At 35.3% G+C, this 19,528-nt stretch overlaps 1 protein-coding gene across 1 annotated transcript in view; it reads right to left on the reverse strand.

Moving 5' to 3' along the window:
• Window positions 1–3,649: 3,649 nt before the first annotated feature.
• The window catches only part of myo1g (myosin IG), a 52,086-nt gene continuing 36,207 nt past the window's right edge, over window positions 3,650–19,528 (reverse strand). The window contains exon 22 of the mRNA XM_081377124.1: window positions 3,650–5,951. Within this exon, the coding sequence (XP_081233250.1) occupies window positions 5,792–5,951 (160 nt within the window). The 3' untranslated portion in view covers window positions 3,650–5,791. The remainder of the gene's footprint in view (window positions 5,952–19,528) is intronic.

Consider the following 19,528-nt stretch of genomic DNA (forward strand, 5'->3'; position numbering starts at 1 on the left):
ACTTACAAACCTTTTTATTATGTCCTCCTTGAAGTCCATCAATGAGTGAGGAGTATGTTCTCGGCTTCTGTGGGAAGCAAATGTACCATATATATTAGTGCTGAAATTGCAGTTCTGAAATGCATAACAACAGTGACCAAAATCCAGAATATCTCTTTCTGCAGGGTGTACTAACACAAAAACACGCTGTATATATAAAAAAAAAAACCTAAAAAAAAAAACTGCCTACTGTGCCTAGAGATCAAAAGTCTGTTAATGTTGGTCAAACAGCAAACTGCCTACAATAAAAGTTGAATGCTATCTGTGTGAATGACGACAGATTTTTAAAAATGTGTCTGTGCATTAAATTATTTTCCTATTTACAGCACAAATGAAATTCCCTCTCTGGCTGAGCATATTTTTCAATGAATCCGTTTTTACATTCTTATCCACTGCTATCCTGGTCAAATGACACTGCTAACATCAACTGTATTACCACGTGTAGCTAAACCTCTAGTTAAATGGAGAGAATTTATTTGTAAATGAAATAAAACTCAGATTACTCACCTTGAAATGTCCTTTGTGTCATATACTGGTCAGCCTAAAACATGTCTGAACTTGCTCCTTGCTCGTTAAGTGGGGGAGGAGTTTTGAAATCCTGAACTCAAATGGTGTGGAAAAATTAAGTTATCAAGCCAATTTCATTGGGTTGCTACAACGTAAATATTGTTTTAAACTAATCAACACATATATTTATGTTTAAATTACATACATTATTAAGTTGATGTAATTATCAACATTATTCTGTCATGACAACTCATTTAAATAATGCTGGCAGCTTAAAAGGTTTAATCAAATTAACAATTTAGAATTTTTAATTTACAACAATGTATTAAATTATGTAGTGGTAACAGATCCCTGGACACTTAGTTCCTCTGTCTATCCAACCCAATCTCACTGGAAAATGTAACCATTTTACAAGGTGGTGATTTCGTATGAATTTATACGATGTTAAACGTAAACGTAAAAAAATAAATAAAAAAAATAAGCATGAAGGTCCTCCCCTAAACCTAACCACCTCTAAGCAGGTTATACAAAAACGTATGGATGAGATCCTACAAATTCATACGAATAAGCCACCAATTCACCAAAACGTAAAATAGTTACATATTACCATGAAATTGTATTGGTCTACCTCATGTTTAGTCACAACCATATATCTAAAAAATGTAGATATAAGAGGTATTTAGCGTCCTTGTGATCATGCCTGCCTTCCATGCCGGAGACGCCGGTTCGAATCCCGCTTGGAGTGGGGTTTACATTTGGTGCCGTGACCCGGATGGGAGTGAGGTTTAGGAGGGGTGAGTGTAAAGGAAGCAAGTCAAGAGCTGTGCGTGTAAACCTCACTCCCCTGGCCTTAAGAGGCGCGTTAGAGACTGTGGTTTATTCCCGTAATTGCAAAACTGACTATTCAGAATCATTACTCGAGTCTTCAGTGTCACATGATCCTTCAGAAATCATTCTAAAATGTGATTTGCTGCACATTTCTTCTTATTATCAGTGTTGAAAACAGTTGTCATGCTTAATATTTTTGTGGAGATACATGTTTTTTTTTTTCAGTTTTCTTAGAAAGTTCAAAAGAACAGGATTTATTTGAAAAAGAAAAATGTAACATTATATTTTATTAACTTATTAAACTTTATTGACTGCAAACTTTTGAACAGTGGTACATTCAATTCTCTGTCTCTGTTGGAACCAATAGATTACACATATTAGCTGAGGTCAGGTTAAAAGAAATGTTCTCAAGGTTGTTCTTCATGGTTTGAAAGTACAGTGAAGTGTTGTCGCTGTGCAACTCCGACATTTGTCCTGTGACAAGTGAAACATGCATGCAACCACAGTAATCAGCTACATGTGACCATGAGAGCAAACAGCACAACACAGTCAAATTTAACCCAAAGATTAGGAGTGGCTTGTGCCAGCTTGTTTATGTTTTATTATATTTATTCTTATTAAAATAATGTTAAAAAAAACATGTTTTCTTTTACATTCTTCAAAGAAATGTTTAAAAAGAGGACAAGGATCATGTATAACAAGACTTCTTGTCATGGCTGGGTGAAAATATCCATGTCAGTCCACCAGAACAACAAGGACTCTTTCATCAGAAAAGAGCCCGTCACTCAGCGAGCCATATGATTGGACGAGCTGTCACAGATACAAATGGAAGATTGGAGGAGGGGTCACTGAGGAAAATGGACGATTGTTGGAAGTTTTGCTCAAGACCTCCACAGCTGCACAATGATTGGATGAGCCTTGATCCAATCGGCAGAGTGGCAAAAGAAATGAAATGGAAACATGAGTAGAAATCCTACCTGAGAGACTTGCTGTGAAAATTCTGTCATCATTTTTTAACAATATCCATAAATATTAAGAATGTACATTGACAGAAAAGGTATATTAAAGGAGATCTATTGTGTTTTTTACTTTTTCGACTTTCTTTAGTGTGGAATGTTGTTATTTAAGCATGAAAAAGTACAAGGCATGGTTGAGTTGCATTAAACTTAGGGTTATGGTAAGGGGCGTGACATATCCGAAACAAGCTCAAAGCGGTTGACCAATCACAACACACTGATCCAGCCGACCAATCAGAGCACATTGCGCTTTTCAGAAGGAGGGGCTTCATTGAGACAGGAAATCAAAAGAGTGTTACTGACAGACTGAGAAGAGAGGTGCTGCAATAAGGTAAAATATGTAAAAAAAAAAATAATAATAAAAAAAAAATGTGTTTTTTTGAACATTCAAGCATGATTCTTCTAGTAGACCCCCAAAACAAAAGCAAGTCATTGTAGGGCATAATATGGCATTTTTAACATAAAAAAGTACACATTTCACCTTAAAAAATGTATTTATAGAGGGACAGGCCTATATGGAGGAAATAAGCTCTATCTACAAAGGATGGGGTATTTTCCCATGAATTCCGTTGTTTACGTTCACATTTGTGAATGAAAATCATGCACTAGGTCACGATGACAAACTTCAAAAACAAGCCCCCACGTGCCAGATGAATCCGGTGACCCAGTCACAAATGAACCTGATTCATATTAGCTATCAGAGAAACTCAGTTTGCTGCCATGTGGTGTGGTTGAAGGCGAGTGTTGTTGCCGGGGGAATAGTTATTTTTGCCTGTGACTCGATCTGCTCTAGAAACATGACTAATGAGATTGAGGAAAACAAACACTGGCCTAAAAAAAGAGCTTCTAAGACCCTTCGCTTTATTTTCAGACTTTGATAGTTCTGACTGACACTGGTTTTGGGTACTTTTCTACACTCTTAAGGGTTCTTCCGTGGATCTTTGGAGAGAGATAACCACATACTTTCATCAAGAACTTTACATCAGAGAACATTTTGAGATGTTTTCAAGCAGAAAGCGGTCACACTACTCTTGATCATTGGATTCTTTAAAGCACTAGTTTTCCTAAAATGTTTTGCCATGTTGCCAAAATGTTCTTCTACATCAAGCTTTTGTTTCCAATAGGAACATTAACTTTTTTTTTTGACAGTAGATAAAATGTCCATGCTTCATAGGTTTAAATGCAGCTTATGTGCTGTAATTGCTTTCACCACTTTCTTTTTTTCTTCCTCACAATTTTAATTAAACTGTCTTGCAATTCACTTAAAAAGATTACTTTAATTCAATCATTTTTTTTAAAGTACAAACATCCCAGGCAATTTCTAAATTAAAATGAAGACATGTATGATAATTATATAAAACTGTCATTTGCAATAATTTTAGATGTAACAGAATGCCATTGCTTGACGTTTCATGTCAAATACACAAAAAGAAAACGGACAACAGAGTAGAGAAAGTGAAAAAATACATTTTTAGACATTCAATAACCATTGATTCTCATGACACATTGAGAAATAATCAGAGTTCAGTGTCAAAAGCAGACAGGTGCATGCAAAAAACAAAAAACAAAATATCACAAAGACAAAAAATGAAAACACAAGGATGTCAGAACGGATGAAAGATGCTCGCAGCAGGGGAGTGGAAAGCAGGACAAAGAAAACAGTGACAGTAAGGCAACCTGTCACTATTGTGAATCTTCAGTGCCGAGAACACACACACACACACACACACACACACACACACACACACACACACACACACACACACACACACACACACACACACACACACACGCACACACACACACGCACATGAGAGTCCCCCAACCCATAATAAGTTTAAAAACTGCATTAAGTTAAACACACTGCATAAAAAAAACAATGCAAATAAAAAAAAACACACACTCATTGCATGTAGCATTTAATATAACAATATCATAAGGCTCTCAAATGATTTGATTACAGCATACTTGCTCTTTTTAAGCAATTTAAAGATGAAGATAAAGATTAAAACACTCCTCTGTGGATACATTTACTACTACAGCGCAGTAACAAATGTACGGTTTGATCTGAGGTGTTGTAAACCTTGGTTAAATACGTCTGTGTACCTTGAAACTCAAATGAAAATACATTCATTTTCACACATGAAATACTCTTGGTTACATCTCCACAGTTATGTAGCCTACACCCTGTCCCTGAGAAAATAGAATAAATTCATAATAAACGTAAAAATATACTCTACATGAAAAGTGCAAAGGCCATATCAACAGAACGTTCCCTCTGAAATGTACATAAATAATAAAATAGCATTATTATATGATCCAAATACAATTAAAAAAACATGACACAACACTTTATGTCTAATTCATGTGCAAAAATAAAAATAGAGGAGGGACGGCAGAATCATTTATGCAGCGTATTGTCTTTTCAACCAGATGATCTACACACTACATGTCTAACTAGTTTAGATGTTTCTTCTGTTTAACACAGAGGACTACAGGATTTTTTTAGGCCAATACCTGTAAACAAGTTGCGCTTCAGGTTCTATCGTCCCGAAGTCAATGGGTTTTTGGTTAAATGCCAGAAATGAGGTCTTTGGTGAACACAAGCTCAAGATATTTTCATGTTTTAATCTACGACATAAAATAGATCACACTAATCCCTCTTGTGATTTTTTGAAAGCTTTCACTTGTCTATCTCTGTAGTCCCATTTAGACACTTGTCTAACAAGTGTCTAAATGTGTCTAACAAGTGTCTAAATGGGACTAGAGATTATCGGGAACATAAAACATCATCAGCCAAAGAGATGAAATCATTTACTCACGTTGTGTTCATAATCTTGTTCTTACAAACTCTAACTCAAAGACAAAAAGAGTTAACTGAAGCTTAATGGCGTTGATGGTGAAATCATGCAACCACTGTGTAGTTCGTTTATACCCTATAGTAAAAAGATTACATTTAGTCTTCACAATTCATAAAGCTTGAGTTCATTTGTGAAGATTATCATGATGAACAATACGAGCAAGAATCAAAAACCTTTGTTGGTCACAGAGCTTATATCTGCAATAATCCAAAAGCGAATAAAAAAAATCGGTTTTTGTCGAGGGAACCAGGGTGATTTATGTCACTGCAGCGCTCTATTAAAACAACAAAGTGCATTGCTTAACTAGAAATTCTCTTCCACTCATATAGGCCTAATAATCAATCCAATCCTGTTTGATATGATGGGGAATCCATCATTTCATATATGAGTTTGAGTTTTTGAAACGAGTTTTTGATATGGAAAAGATATCAATCTTCTTTGATAGACAAAATATCTAGATTTGTATATGGATACTTTGATATGAGTCTCTGACTGAATGGGTGAATACTGTTTTACGTCATGTCCTGTGAAGCCTTGGCTTTACTGATGGGGCAGCAGTAAGGTGAATCCTGTTCGGCTCTTCTTGAAGTCTGCGATGGTCTGGCCGGGTTTGGTCTCTACGGTGATACTCTTAGGTTTGCCGCTCATATGTACCTGGACTGCGGAGCACACTTTCACTGGCAGAGGGGTGTTCTTCACTCTGCAATAAACAGATGACATGACACAATTACTCTTGATTCTAGACAATGCTGCTGAATACATCCCCAAAATAGCTTGCGACAGCTCTCACAGCTCCCTGTGGCCTATAAAAAGCAGTCAAAGCTTTGCACTCAGTTGTGTTTCTGCTTGGTTTTTAGTGGTTCATGATGAGAATCCAATGTAGGAGCTTTGTTATGGGTTCAGTATGTTACACAGCTGTGCAGATACAGTGACTCAGCCCTGCCACATTAAACAATAAACCAACTCATCACTCCAGATGCCTTAATAAAATGGTCTCTGATAATAGATATTACAAATGACAATTAAGTTTTAAACGTACACTACCATTTAAATGTTTAGGGTTGGTAAGATGTTTAAAAATGTTTTTGTCTCTTATGTTCACCATTTATTTAGTCAAAAAATGCAATAAAAATAGTAATATTGTGAACTATTATTACAGTTTAAAATAACAGCATTTATTTGAAATATAAATTTGTTTGCCATCTAGAGTTTCATGACGGAACTTTGTATTTATTTATTTCCAAAAAACAAAACTTTTGAATGGTAGTGTGCTAAAATTAATCCTTCACAAAATGTACATTTTATGAAATGTAGAACTAACTTCTTATGCTCTATGACAAAAATGACAAATAATTATGCATGCAATACATAAAAGAAAAGTATATGTATTGTAGCTAATTACACCAAAAACATTGTTTTAAAGACATCCAGGATTTATCAGGCTATTATATAAGTGGTTCAGAGGCAGTAAAGTGGGGCTCAAAAAGTTTCATTTGATGGAGTCAAAAATAATGTTCTATGTAGGACAGAGGAGATGAGAAGGGACACCTTCGCTGTCTGATCCTGTCCCTGTTCCCTAAACGCACAGACGTCTCACTTCCTCAGAGTATTTAAAAATGATCACCAATTCTCAGAGTGAAAAGACAGCTATGGCATGCAAAGTCTCTTTTATTCAGATGTCTATTAACACAAATGAAACGGTTCATAAACGCACATCAATTTAATATAGTAAATTATCAAGGGGCCATATTACACACTTGTAGCATTTCATCTTTTCCACTTACTTTCCAAGTCTACTTATAACTTTTTTTTAACCCATTTTGAACTCTCTCTCTCTGATCTCAGAATTAAACAGGCTGTTTTTGATATTGTACCTTTAAGACTTCTAGAAGTAAATGACCTCTGATATCCTTGTGTAACAGTGTAGTTTGAAATGTTGTTCAATTTGATGAATACTGCAAAGTTATTTTACTAATCAATAAGGTAGAAAAGGCAATGATATATTGTGAATTTGGTCACAGCTGAAAGGTGACATCATACATTCCCATTCAGAATTTTGGGGTTGGTAAGATGTTGTAATGTTTTAAAGGAAGTCTCTAATGCTCACCAAGGCTGCATTTATTTGATCAAAAATACAGTAAAATTGTAATATTGTGCAAAAGCAGAATTTTCAGCCGCCATTACTTCACCCTTGAGTGTTGATTTGCTGCTCAAGAAACATTACTTATAATTTCCAATGTTGAAAACAGTTGCGCTGCTTAATATTTTTGTAGAAACAGTGATGCTTTTTTTCATGATTTTTTGATTAATAAAAAGTTCAATAGGACAGCATTTATTACAAATTTCAAATTTTTCCTCAAGTCACTTGCTGAATAAAAATATTATTATTATTTTTTAACCCTTTTTAAATACAGATCCCAACTTTTGAACAGTAATGTACCATAACCATACCCTGGTAATCCAGAGTTCTCGCACAAATTGAATTTGCTCAGCGAGTCACTCTGGTGTCGAGTAACGATGCTCATTAAATATGCCCCTCTATCTGAGCTGCACCAATCACATCGGGTTATCTGATATAGGCGGGCCAGAGGTGAGCTAAACAGAAGATGACAGCGCTGTGACGTCGAAGTCATTAGTAAACATTGCAAGATGGCTATGGATGAACACCAGTTGTTTGAAACGGCTTTGGCCGCTACACTGAAAGATTTAGACTTTTTCTCTAAAAGAGGAACAGAAGACGGCGCTCGAATCGTTCCTTTGCAAGAAGGGCGTTTTTGCTGTTTTGCCGAGCGGATACGGTAAGAGTCTAATCTACCCTATGAATCTACCAGTTAGCTCGCTGGTAGCTGTTAGCTAAGTGATAACTTGTTGTGATTGGTCGTAGTGTTATCCAATTGCGTGCAGTGAGATTTTCAAATGCTTGGTTTCATTAGTCGACGCCAGACCATTAATCTTTTAGATTTAGGTCTGGATTTCCAGGCTACCATAACCATGCTGATTTTTTGAATTACTAATTTTGCAGCTTACATTTATGCAAAATGAACACGTACAATTTATTTCAAAAGATAAAAAAAAATAATCATATTTTCCATGATAAGCTTCCTTTAAAAATGGATTATATTTAGTTTTTGGTCTTTTTTAAACATATATTCCTGGTTGGCACCTACTATAGCATGGAGCAGAATCAGATGGTCTCAGGTTTTCTGTTTCCTACCCACTGCAAACCATGCGAACAACTCAAACTTCAACAGGTGGACGGCAGTCCGCCATGAAAAAGCCGGTTGTGGGTCACGCAACTTATCACTTCTCTTGTTCCCTTTCCACTCAGCTGTTCCCATCAGGGCTCAAAGCCATGCTCTGCACCCACCCATCAACCCACTGACCTGCTAATTCGCCAACTCACCGAAAGAAGGTCAGTGAAACATGGCACTGGAGGGCATTAACTGCTATGAATCTATGATAAGATTTAAGTTAATGAAACAGTTTACACCCCACCCCAAAAATGAAAATTGTGTCGTCATCATCAAGCTGTTTGTATAGAAAAGTCGTAGGGCCAGATTTACCACAGCTTGTGCCAGCACAAACCCTCTGTCAGGATTCATTAAAGATGTGCAGTGAAAAATGAGCTAAGAAAAGGCGTGGACAGTTATTTTTGCGACTGACCTTATCGCATATGCATTTGTAGGAGTTTCCCTTTCAAACACAACATTTACGGGACAAGCGCATCTAAATAAATTAGCAAGCAACTTAATTTACTAATGTGGTTTGCGATAGTCAATTTACTGGTATTTGCACCATTAATACAGAAAAAAAGCATTTGCATCCGAAACTGCATACTTCCTAGTAGGCGAAAAACAGTATGCGTCAAAAGAAGTAGAGTTCATAGTGCTCATAAAAGAGTAGGTAAAAAGTACCTGGATGACCTACCACTTCCGATGAGATTCTTAAGTGATGTAAATCTGGCCCTTAAAGGTATAGTTTAGCCACAAATGAAAATTCTGTCAGCTTTTACTTTCAGCTTTTTACCAAACACATAAGACTTTGGTTAATCTTCGAAACACAAATTAAGATATTTTTAATGAAACCTGAGAGGTTTAAGTCCCTCCATTGAAAGTCCAGGTAACCAAAACTTAAAATGGTTATGTTCTTTAAACAAAAAACAACATATTGGACTGGAATCTGGTAGTAAATGATGACCGAATTTAAATGTTTAGGTGAAGTACTCTTGAGTGAGTCAGTTTTTATTGGCTTAGACTAGTTGGATAAGTGATGCAGAACTTTTCGCAATTCCCCTAAAAACTTTGGGAGTTTCCGAAATGGTGCAGGTTTGCACTTGAGTTGCCCTGTTTTTTCCAGGGACATGGCGTCCAAACCAATGAGAAGATGATGCAGTTGGGCTGCATTATTTATTGCCATGGAAACCATACGACAGAACTGGGACGCAGTAGCAACTCCGTATGGTTCTTGTGTGCCCCGCCTTCCTTCCTTCATGAGAACTTCTTTTATTTCGTTTCTGTCACATGTGACTGTACATCTCCATGTTATTAAAGTGAATCATTGACAACTCTTGTTTTGGGCCATGCCTGAAAAAAAAAAACTTCATTACACATTCTAGTGCCTTCCAGATCCATTATTCCTGCAAGCCGGTCCCTAAGAGTGGAAACCAACCCAAGAATACACATGCAACCACGGCAGTCTGCGTCCCCGGGGCTCGGCTGTCACCGCGCATAAATTTTGTTTACCATCACACCTTGAGTTTGAGCCCCCGTGGGCTCTGACTGCGTGCGTTTGTTTGCAGTCTCCTCCTAATGGCTTGTTGAGAACATCACCAGCAAAAGCAATGTAGCAATCTAACAATGTTCCCATTCAGATACAACGTTCAATTTTGCATTGTTTTTATTAGAAATATGTTTTTGTCCTTGTACTCTTAAAAATAAAGGTTCCAAAAGGAGGTTTATGCAGCTGTGCCATAGAACCCTCAATGGTTCCGAAAGAACCTTTCAGTGAACATTTCTTAAAAGAACCATTTTCTTCTTAGTGTGAAAAAGATTTTAATAATCTAAAGAACCTTTTTTCATTATTAAGAAGCTTTTGTGCAATGGAAAGGTTCCATGGATGTTAAATGTTCTTTGTGGAACCATAGATGCCAAAAAATAACCTTTATTTTTAAGAGTGTATGGTGATGAAATTATGGTCACTTTAGATTAGGTTCCAATTCTCACTAATAACTAACTATTAACTATGACTTTTGCCTCAATAAACTCTCAATTACTGCTTATTAATAGTTATTAAGGTAGTTCTTAAGTTTAGGAATTGGGATTAAGGGATGTAGAATATGATCTTGCAGAATAATGCATTAAATATGTGCTTTATAAGTACTAAAAAACAGCCAATATCCAAGTAATATGCATGCTAATAAGCAACTTAGTGAGAATTGGACCCTAAACTAAAGTGTTACCAACTTTTATTCAGCAAGGACACATTAAATTGATCAAAAGTGACGGTAAATTCATTTTGAATGTTACAAAAGATTTCTATTTAAAAAAAAAACTTTCTGTTTTTCAAAGAATCCCTAAAAAAGTTATTTTCTTTTTACATTCTTTTAAATCACAACAATATTTTACTATACTACTGTTTTTTTTTTTAAACTGTATTTATGATCCAATAAATGCATCCTCGTAAATATAAGAGACTTCGTAAAAAAATCGTACCAATGCCAAACTTTTGAACAGTAGTGTAAATATAAAATATAATAGTGTAAATATAATGCTTGTTGGTGAAGACTCACCATGACATAGCGTTATTAATAAACCATAAAGTGATAAAAAGTGCTGCAAAGGCATCTGAGGTCAGTGGAATCTCTCTTCCACCTTTCCCACTGTCACTTTTAGTCAGTTAGTTTCATCCTGAACTAAACAAACTTCTGCATCTTTGTTGCTAAAATCACTCTCAGCAATATCAGTAAACACAAAATCACTTCTCTCTCTCTCTCTCTCTCTCTCTCTCTCTCTCAAACAGTCAGCCATTTTCCCAAAGGCAAAGGGTCTCCGTGCAGGAGCTGAGAATGCACATCTGTCAACAATGAGACAGAAGTGACAAACTCTCTTAGAGAGACAAAAGGTGGAAGACAGATAGATACAAAACGACTACAGGGACAGATATGAGATTGAGAGAGAGAGAGAGAGAGAGAGAGAGAGAGAGAGAGAGAGAGAGAGAGAGAGAGAGAGAGAGAGAGAGAGAGAGAGAGAGATTAGGAGAGAGGGAGGAAAGGACAGGAAATGTTTTCAGGAACTGAAACGAAGGACAATGTCAGGCTAGTTCGAGCCCAAATCTTAGATTAGCCATAAAACCACTTATTTTTAGAGACAATTTTTTAATGTGAAAGCCTGCTCCTCTCTTCAGTTATTGAATAATTCGAATAACGTTTGTCAAATAATGGAAACCTATTAAATCATTATTCGTGCAATTTTGAAAATCACACATTTCACCTTTAAATGGCAACCTAGCATTCAAAGGTTTGGGGTCTGTACGATTTCTTTTTGTTTTTGAAAGTAGTCTATTATACTCACCAAGGCTGCATTTATTTGATCAGAAATACAGTAAAACCTGTAATATTGTAGAATACAGTTAAAATTAAAATAATGGTTTTCTATTTTAACACATTACAAAATATAATTTATTCCTGTGATGTCAAAGACGAACTTTCAGCTGCCGTTACTCCAGTCTTCAGTGTCACATGATCCTTCATAAATCATTCTTATATGCTGATTTGGTGCACAATAAATATTTCTTATTTTTATCAATGTTGAAAACAGTTGAGCTGCTTAATATTTTTATGGAAACCATAATAAAATAAATTCAGGATTCTTTGATGAATAGAAAGTTCAAAACATTTTTTTTTGCAACAATGTAAATGTATTTACTGTCACTTTTGATTAATTTAATTCACCTTCGTTGAATAAAAGCATTGATTTATGTAAAAATAAATCTTAATTTTTGGATGGTAGTCTATGCTAATAGGTAATGAGAGAATACTCACTTTTTGCTAAATTATCCAAGTCAAATTACAACCTGAAATCTACAGTACAGTGTATACAATATAGTATGTAATTATGACAATATAGTTAATATACTGCATACAACTCTACTTATTTATGCCAAAATTGAGTGCAATAACCTACTCTATAATCATAATTATTGTAGGGCGAGGATACCAAAGTTTCATATAAACAGTCTGGTGTTTCTTTCTGTAATGTAGCTCTTTGTGTGCACAAACTAAAAGCCTTCAGGGCCCTCTAACAAAACACAGCAGTCATAAGACACCAGGAGGGACCATTACAAGTCCACAGATTAAAGTCCACTTAAAACACACTCAGCCAAATACACAATTAAACATGTACACACTCCTCCATCACCACTACTCCCCATCATCTCTCCTGCAAACCTAATTAGCACTTCCTCAGATGCTTGGCAACTATCGTCGGGGTAACAACAGCATCTGCGTCCCACAGAGGTGTGGAGGAACAGGCTGTTTTTCTGACTGTGAGCGTGGAAAAAGCAGGCTAAACTGCTGGGCCAAAACGCATGCTGATGTGATGTGAAAAAACGACAACATCATTATCAACAAAAAAAGAATTAAAGGTAAAATTCAAAAAAAAAAAAAAAAAAAAATCTGCCATTATTTGACTTTATGCGAGGAACTAATTGAAATTTAAATCATTATTCACTGAAATTTGCACCCTACCCTCAAATTTCATATGCACTTTTACATACAGTATTCGTACTTTCACTGACGTCAAACCTGGTGGAAAACATTTTGGGAGTGTGAATATGCATAAATAAGAATGAAATAAGAATGAAAAAGAGAAAGGTTTTCAGTTGGGCTGCAAGATTAATCAAAATAAAACGGAAATCGCAATATGGCTTAGTGCAATTATCAAAATGCAAAAACTGCAATTAACTAAACAAATATATGCGCTGTGTGTTTCAGAGTGAAACGCTGCACTGTGTTCATTTACACAAGACCAGCACATTATCCTCTGGTGTTTACAGCGTCTCGGTTCACAGTAAATGCTGGTTTGGGTCGCTCAAACATGCATTTAGACAAGATTTTACAAGATTTTTTTTCAGTTTTTACAATAGTAATATTTCTTATTTTAGTTTTATTTAGGAATTTTTATGGCAAAAAATCTTAGCAAATTTTGATTTTTTTTTATATAATTCTTTTTTAAAGGACAACAGGAGTTCTTATCATAAAATCATAATTAGAATTTCCAGTCATGCAGCCCTAGTTTTCAGTGAATAATAAATGATTACATTTAATTTGTTCCTCGTATAAAATGTATCATAGACAACTCCTAATCACTTTATGCTTCATTGTATGGATTATTCATTGTAAGCAACATTACCATTTTAAATGCAATACAGGTTCAGAATGACATGAGGGTGAGTTAATAATGACCATTTTCATTTTTAGATGAATTATCCCTTTAAATCCACTCAAATTATTGCTGCTCTACTGACTCTCTCATCAGCATTAAGTGCAATGCTTTGTTATTATGTGGAATTATAGTACTACATTGATGGATTTTAAAATCTATTAGCTAAACTTGAGGATGGAATTTATTCTGCCAGTATTCAATAAATCAAGACTTAATGAATGCAGCCACACCTTGTGTAACTGTTATATAATCATACTTCATCACATAGATTACTTCTAGCCTGATTAAGCCTTTGTGAGACTAAAAGCACATCTTGGGAATGAAGGACGAGATAAGCTGCTCATCAACTCAGCTTGAGAAGATAGTTCCCTTATTGATACACAGCATCACACCATTGGAGGATTACACAACAGGCTTTTCCTTCCTATGGGAGGGCAACACACAGACACACACACACCCAACAGGGATGATGTCACGCATGGCAACAATAGAGCTGATTATTCTGGTCATAATGTCTTCAGATGACACAAACACAAACAATCACAGTTAACCCTGCAGAGGGGCACAAACACACACTCAAGCACACACAACAGAACAAATGGTGTTTTGAGGACAATTCATCTACACCACCATTCAAAAGTTTGGGGTCAGATAGCACTTTTTTTTATTTATAAATACTTCTATTCAGCAAGGATTTAAAATTGATCAAAAGCGATAATGAAGACATTTATAATGTTACAAAAGATTTGTATTGTAAATAAATGCTGTTCTTTTGAACTTATTTATCAAAGAATCCAAAAAATGTATCACAGATAACAGACACAAAAGACAAAAAAAGTTAAGCTGTTTTCAGCAATGATAATAAGAAATGTTCCTTGAGCAGCAAATCATATTTGAATGATTTCTGAAGGATCTGTAGACTGGAGTAATGATGCTGAAAATTCAGCTTTGACATTTTAAAATATATTCAAATAGAAAACAGTAATATTTAACAATATTACGGTATTTACTGTATTTTTTTTAAATGCAGTCTTGGTGAGCATAATATTTATTTAAAAACATTAAAAAAAATCGTATAGACTCAAAACTTTTGAATGGTAGATTGCCATTTAAGGTAAAGTGTGTAATGTGTTTCCAAAATTGCAAAAATAATGACTTAATAGGTTTTCAAACTCTTAGTTCTTTAACAAACATAAGTGCCTTTAATCAACTACTGTAATCAACAGTAAGTTCACATGATGGAATGAGAGAAGATGTTTAACTGCATCAATCAATCATAGTCTTGAAATTCAGAAGATGCATAAAATAATGAAACAGTTCTGGTAAAATAAGAAAATGTTCTTCTCAAATGTATCTAATGAAGGTCACAATGACCTACCAATGGAAAAGCATAATTTCCCCCATAATTTGCAGTTTGACTGGATTGATTAAACCTGGGAAAAGCTTTTAAGCCTTTAGCACTGCCCACAGGCAGCTCTGTTAACTGTTACTGTAACAGGAAGAGTGAAGAGTTGGTCAACAGATCAACAAACGACCAATATTATAATGCTTATATTCATAGTTATACCTTATAACAGTACTCTATATCAGTGGTACCTCAATGGTGCACATTTTTGATGTCTCTAACACACATTTTTGAGGTCTTGGAGACTTTAGTAACAAGCTGATTAATTGAATTGGGTATGTTAGATTAGGAAGACTGTGCAGACTAAACTGTGCAGAGCTGGGATCCTTCATGGCCAGGGTTGGGTACCACTGCTCTATAATATTTAAAGAAATAACTAGGTCGTTATTATTATAATGTTATTACCATGGCAATTATTACCATAATTAAAATAATTCATATGAATATGCAATTGATTTTAATGTGTATTTGAAGTAGTTACATATTTGTCAGGCTGTAAAGATGTTATTTTCCAAAATATGAATGTATACAGCACTGTAAATTTATTTAATTGCATTTTTTTATGCCACATTTGTCTTCTTTAAATTGTGCTACGGTATGATATAAGAATAATGATATAAGAATGATGAAGTCACTATGAAATTAAAATTGACAAATTCTAGTTTATTAAATATTGCAGTATTTATTATAAATGATTTATCCATCTAACCACATCACAAAATCACTACCCCTCCCTCTTGCAGCGTCATCTTTTCTCTTCTCTGATGATGTGTTTACTGGCACTAGGTCGGACCAACCTGCCAATTACAGCAATAGCAAACACAATGATCTAATGATCCAATCAATTCCTGATGGACAAAATCAAGTCTTACATTTTTTCTTGTTCGAGAAGCCGTTTCACTCGGATAAACTGTACATCACACTAGGGAAGAAAAGACTATTGTACCTTCAAGTATCAAACCCCACTATTGAAAAACAATCAATCGAAAAATACTTATATTTATAACAAGGGCTTGACATTAACACCCGCCAATCCGCCAAATCCGGGTGGATTTCAGCAGTGCCGTGTAACGCAGTCAATAAATAAATATTCGTTCTGAAATAATAAACTAAGTGCAATATAGTGTTGTCAAAAATATAGATTTTTCTATACAGTACCAATCAAAAGTTTGGAAACATTACTATTTTTAATGCCTTTGAAAGAAGTCTCTTATGCTCATCAAGCCTGCAGTAAAAAAACAGTAATATTATGAAATATTATTACAATTTAAAATAATGGTTCTCTTTTTTAATATATTTTAAAATGTAATTTATTTTTGTGATGCAAAGCTGAATTTTCATCAGCAAGTACTCCAGTCTTTGGTGTCTTATGATCCTTCAGAAATCAGTCTAATATGATGATTTGATACTCAGTTATTATCAATGATGGAAACAGTTGTGCTGTTTAATATATTTTTTTGGAATACTTTTTTCAGGATTCATTGATGAGTAAAACGTTAACAGCATTTATTCATAAAAACAGCATTTATTCAGAATAAAAACATTTCTAACAATATAAATCGTTACCATCACCTTTTATCAATTTAACGCATCCTTGTTGAATTAAAGTACTAATTTTTTAGTATTTCTTAAAAAATAGTTATTGTTCACAAACTTTTGAACGGTAGTGTATATTGTTACAAAAGATTTCTATTCTAAATAAATACAGTTCTTTTTAACTTTTTATTCATCAAATAATCCTGAAAAAAGTATCTCAGGTTATAAAAAAAATATTAAGCAGCACAACTGTTTCCAACATTGATCATAAATCAGCATATTAGAATGATTTCTGAAGGATCATAAGACACCAAAGACTGGAGTACTTGCTGATGAAAATTCAGCTTTGCATCACAAAAATAAATTACATTTTAAAGTATATTAAAAAAGAGAACCATTATTTTAAATTGTAATAATATTTCATAATATTACTGTTTTTTTTTTAACTGCAGGCTTGATGAGCATAAGAGACTTCTTTCAAAAACATTAAAAATAGTAATGTTTCCAAACTTTTGACTGGTACTGTACATATCGATACTGAAATATCTGAAACACTCCCAATACTCTCATATTCCGCAGAACAGATACATGATAGCAGCTGCGCTTTCTCGCTCTCTCATCTCTCCGCCAGTGAACTGTCACACCCGCCTCCTCTCACTCACTCGTTTCATTTGCTCCGCCTCCTGATGAATACTGTTGCTGTTACAGGGCCTGAATTTGATGGCACGTATTGTGCATAATTGTACGCATCCCAAAGTGTGCGCACATAAAGCCAAATATATTGGTTATATAAAACAGTATAATGGGTCTGTGTGTCAGGTCTTAAAGTGACAGCAGCCTAATATACCAGCTGCAGCATTATGAGATCATATTAAAAATATCTATATGACAGTTTTCCCCCCATGGAATCTATGTCAAAATTGTGGCCAGTGAAAATGCTGAGTTGCTATTAACTTTGGAAAACCACTAGCCACAGTGGCTGGTGAGCAAAAAAGTTAATGTCAAGCCCTGTTTATAATAACGTTCCTCTATACCTGAGACTATACCGCTGATGAAAGCAGCCATCATCATCATCTGATCATACTAATACTTCAAATTCCGAAGTAACCCTACTATACTGCTTGTTAAAGTTGATCTATTTAGGTGAAAGAAAATTCACAACTGGTAATTTTTGGAGGGTGGTTAAGAAGACAAACAATCTCTGCTAACCCCTTTGGCTCCAGAAGCTCTCACAGTCTCACACGCCAGAGCTACAAAAAGCTCCAACCTAACACTGCCTTTGGCCAAGCCGTCACCAACACACACACACACACACACACACACACACACACACACACACACACACACACACACACACACACACACACACACACACACACACACACACACAGTCTGGTGCACTATCTTTGTGGGGACTCTCCATAGACGTAATGGTTTTTATACTGTACAAACTGTATATTCTATCCCCTTACACTGCCCCTATCCCTAAACCTACCCATCACAGGAGACATTCTGCATTTTTACATTTTCAAAAAAACTAATTCTGTATGATTTATAAGCTTTTGTACCCATGGGGACCTCAATTTAGGTCCCCACAGTGACACGAGTCCCCATGAGTCTGTGTGCATTCAGGATTAAGTCCCCACCGGTGTAGAAAAACATGTACACACACACACACACACACACACACACACACACACACACACACACACACACACACACACACACACACACACACACACACACACACACACACACACACACACACACACACACACACACACACACACACACACACACACACACACACACACACACACACACACACACACACACACACACACACACAGCTGTCTCAGCAGATGGCCAAAAAGGAGTTTAAACTACCCAACACACACACACATCCACATTGGCGCATCCACAAACAAACACACATGGCACAGTCATAATGTTGACTGCTTAAAGCTTAAGTCAGGTGAGGGTGCATGACCCAGAGGAAAGGTCACAGAGTTTAAAGAGGCATCATAACAGAAATGAATCACTGTTTGAATTGAGATGCAGACAAGAGCTCTCAACATGCATGCAAAGCAGAATGTGGAATGTAAATTCATTCAATTTTTACGAACTCCCAATTCATGTGAGAGGTTTCATCAAACTTTAATGGACGATGTTCATAGTTAATGCGATTCTCTACAACACCTGTGGTTACTCTGATAGGACACCTGTGTGAACATGACTTCATACATCCACTAAAAATCACCCTGAGACCAGCAAGTTAAAAGTTTTGGTTAAAAACTTTTTGAAAATTTTCTAAAGTTCATACATATTTTGTGTACCCATTTGCCTACATTACTCCTACAGGTCTTGGCACATTTGTCTGTTCTCTTAAAATTGAGTTGTAGATGAAAGCTAATGAGGAGCATGTTCATCTAATCCTGTCAGTCACAAAGCTTTTATTGTCACTTTTGTGACAAATCATCTGTGATTTCTCCAACACCCCAACACTTACATCTATATTCATTTCCATTAATATTTGAATATGAAATATTGTATAATCGTTATTAAGTAGTCTGGGGGAAGATGTGGAGCGTACTCTTCATCAAGCAAATGATGTCTACCTTCATCTCACTCAATGATTACATGAATAAGTGAAATAGCATTAGGATGTTAACTGTTACGAAAATTATGTTTTATAGCGCATGCATTAATACTAATCAAAACCTTTATGTTTATTTGTCAGTTTCACAAATGCTTTAAACGAACAACAGAATTAAGTATTGAAATCCACTGCCATATTTTACATTATAGAAACATTGGTCTGAAATGCATTGAAATAATAAAGCCATTAAAAATGTTTGTAATTTTACAGAAAAACATTTTTTTTAATTGGTTAAG

This window comes from Scardinius erythrophthalmus (genome assembly GCF_964197995.2).
Source record: "Scardinius erythrophthalmus genome assembly, chromosome: 10".
In the NCBI taxonomy this organism is placed as follows: domain Eukaryota; kingdom Metazoa; phylum Chordata; class Actinopteri; order Cypriniformes; family Leuciscidae; genus Scardinius; species Scardinius erythrophthalmus.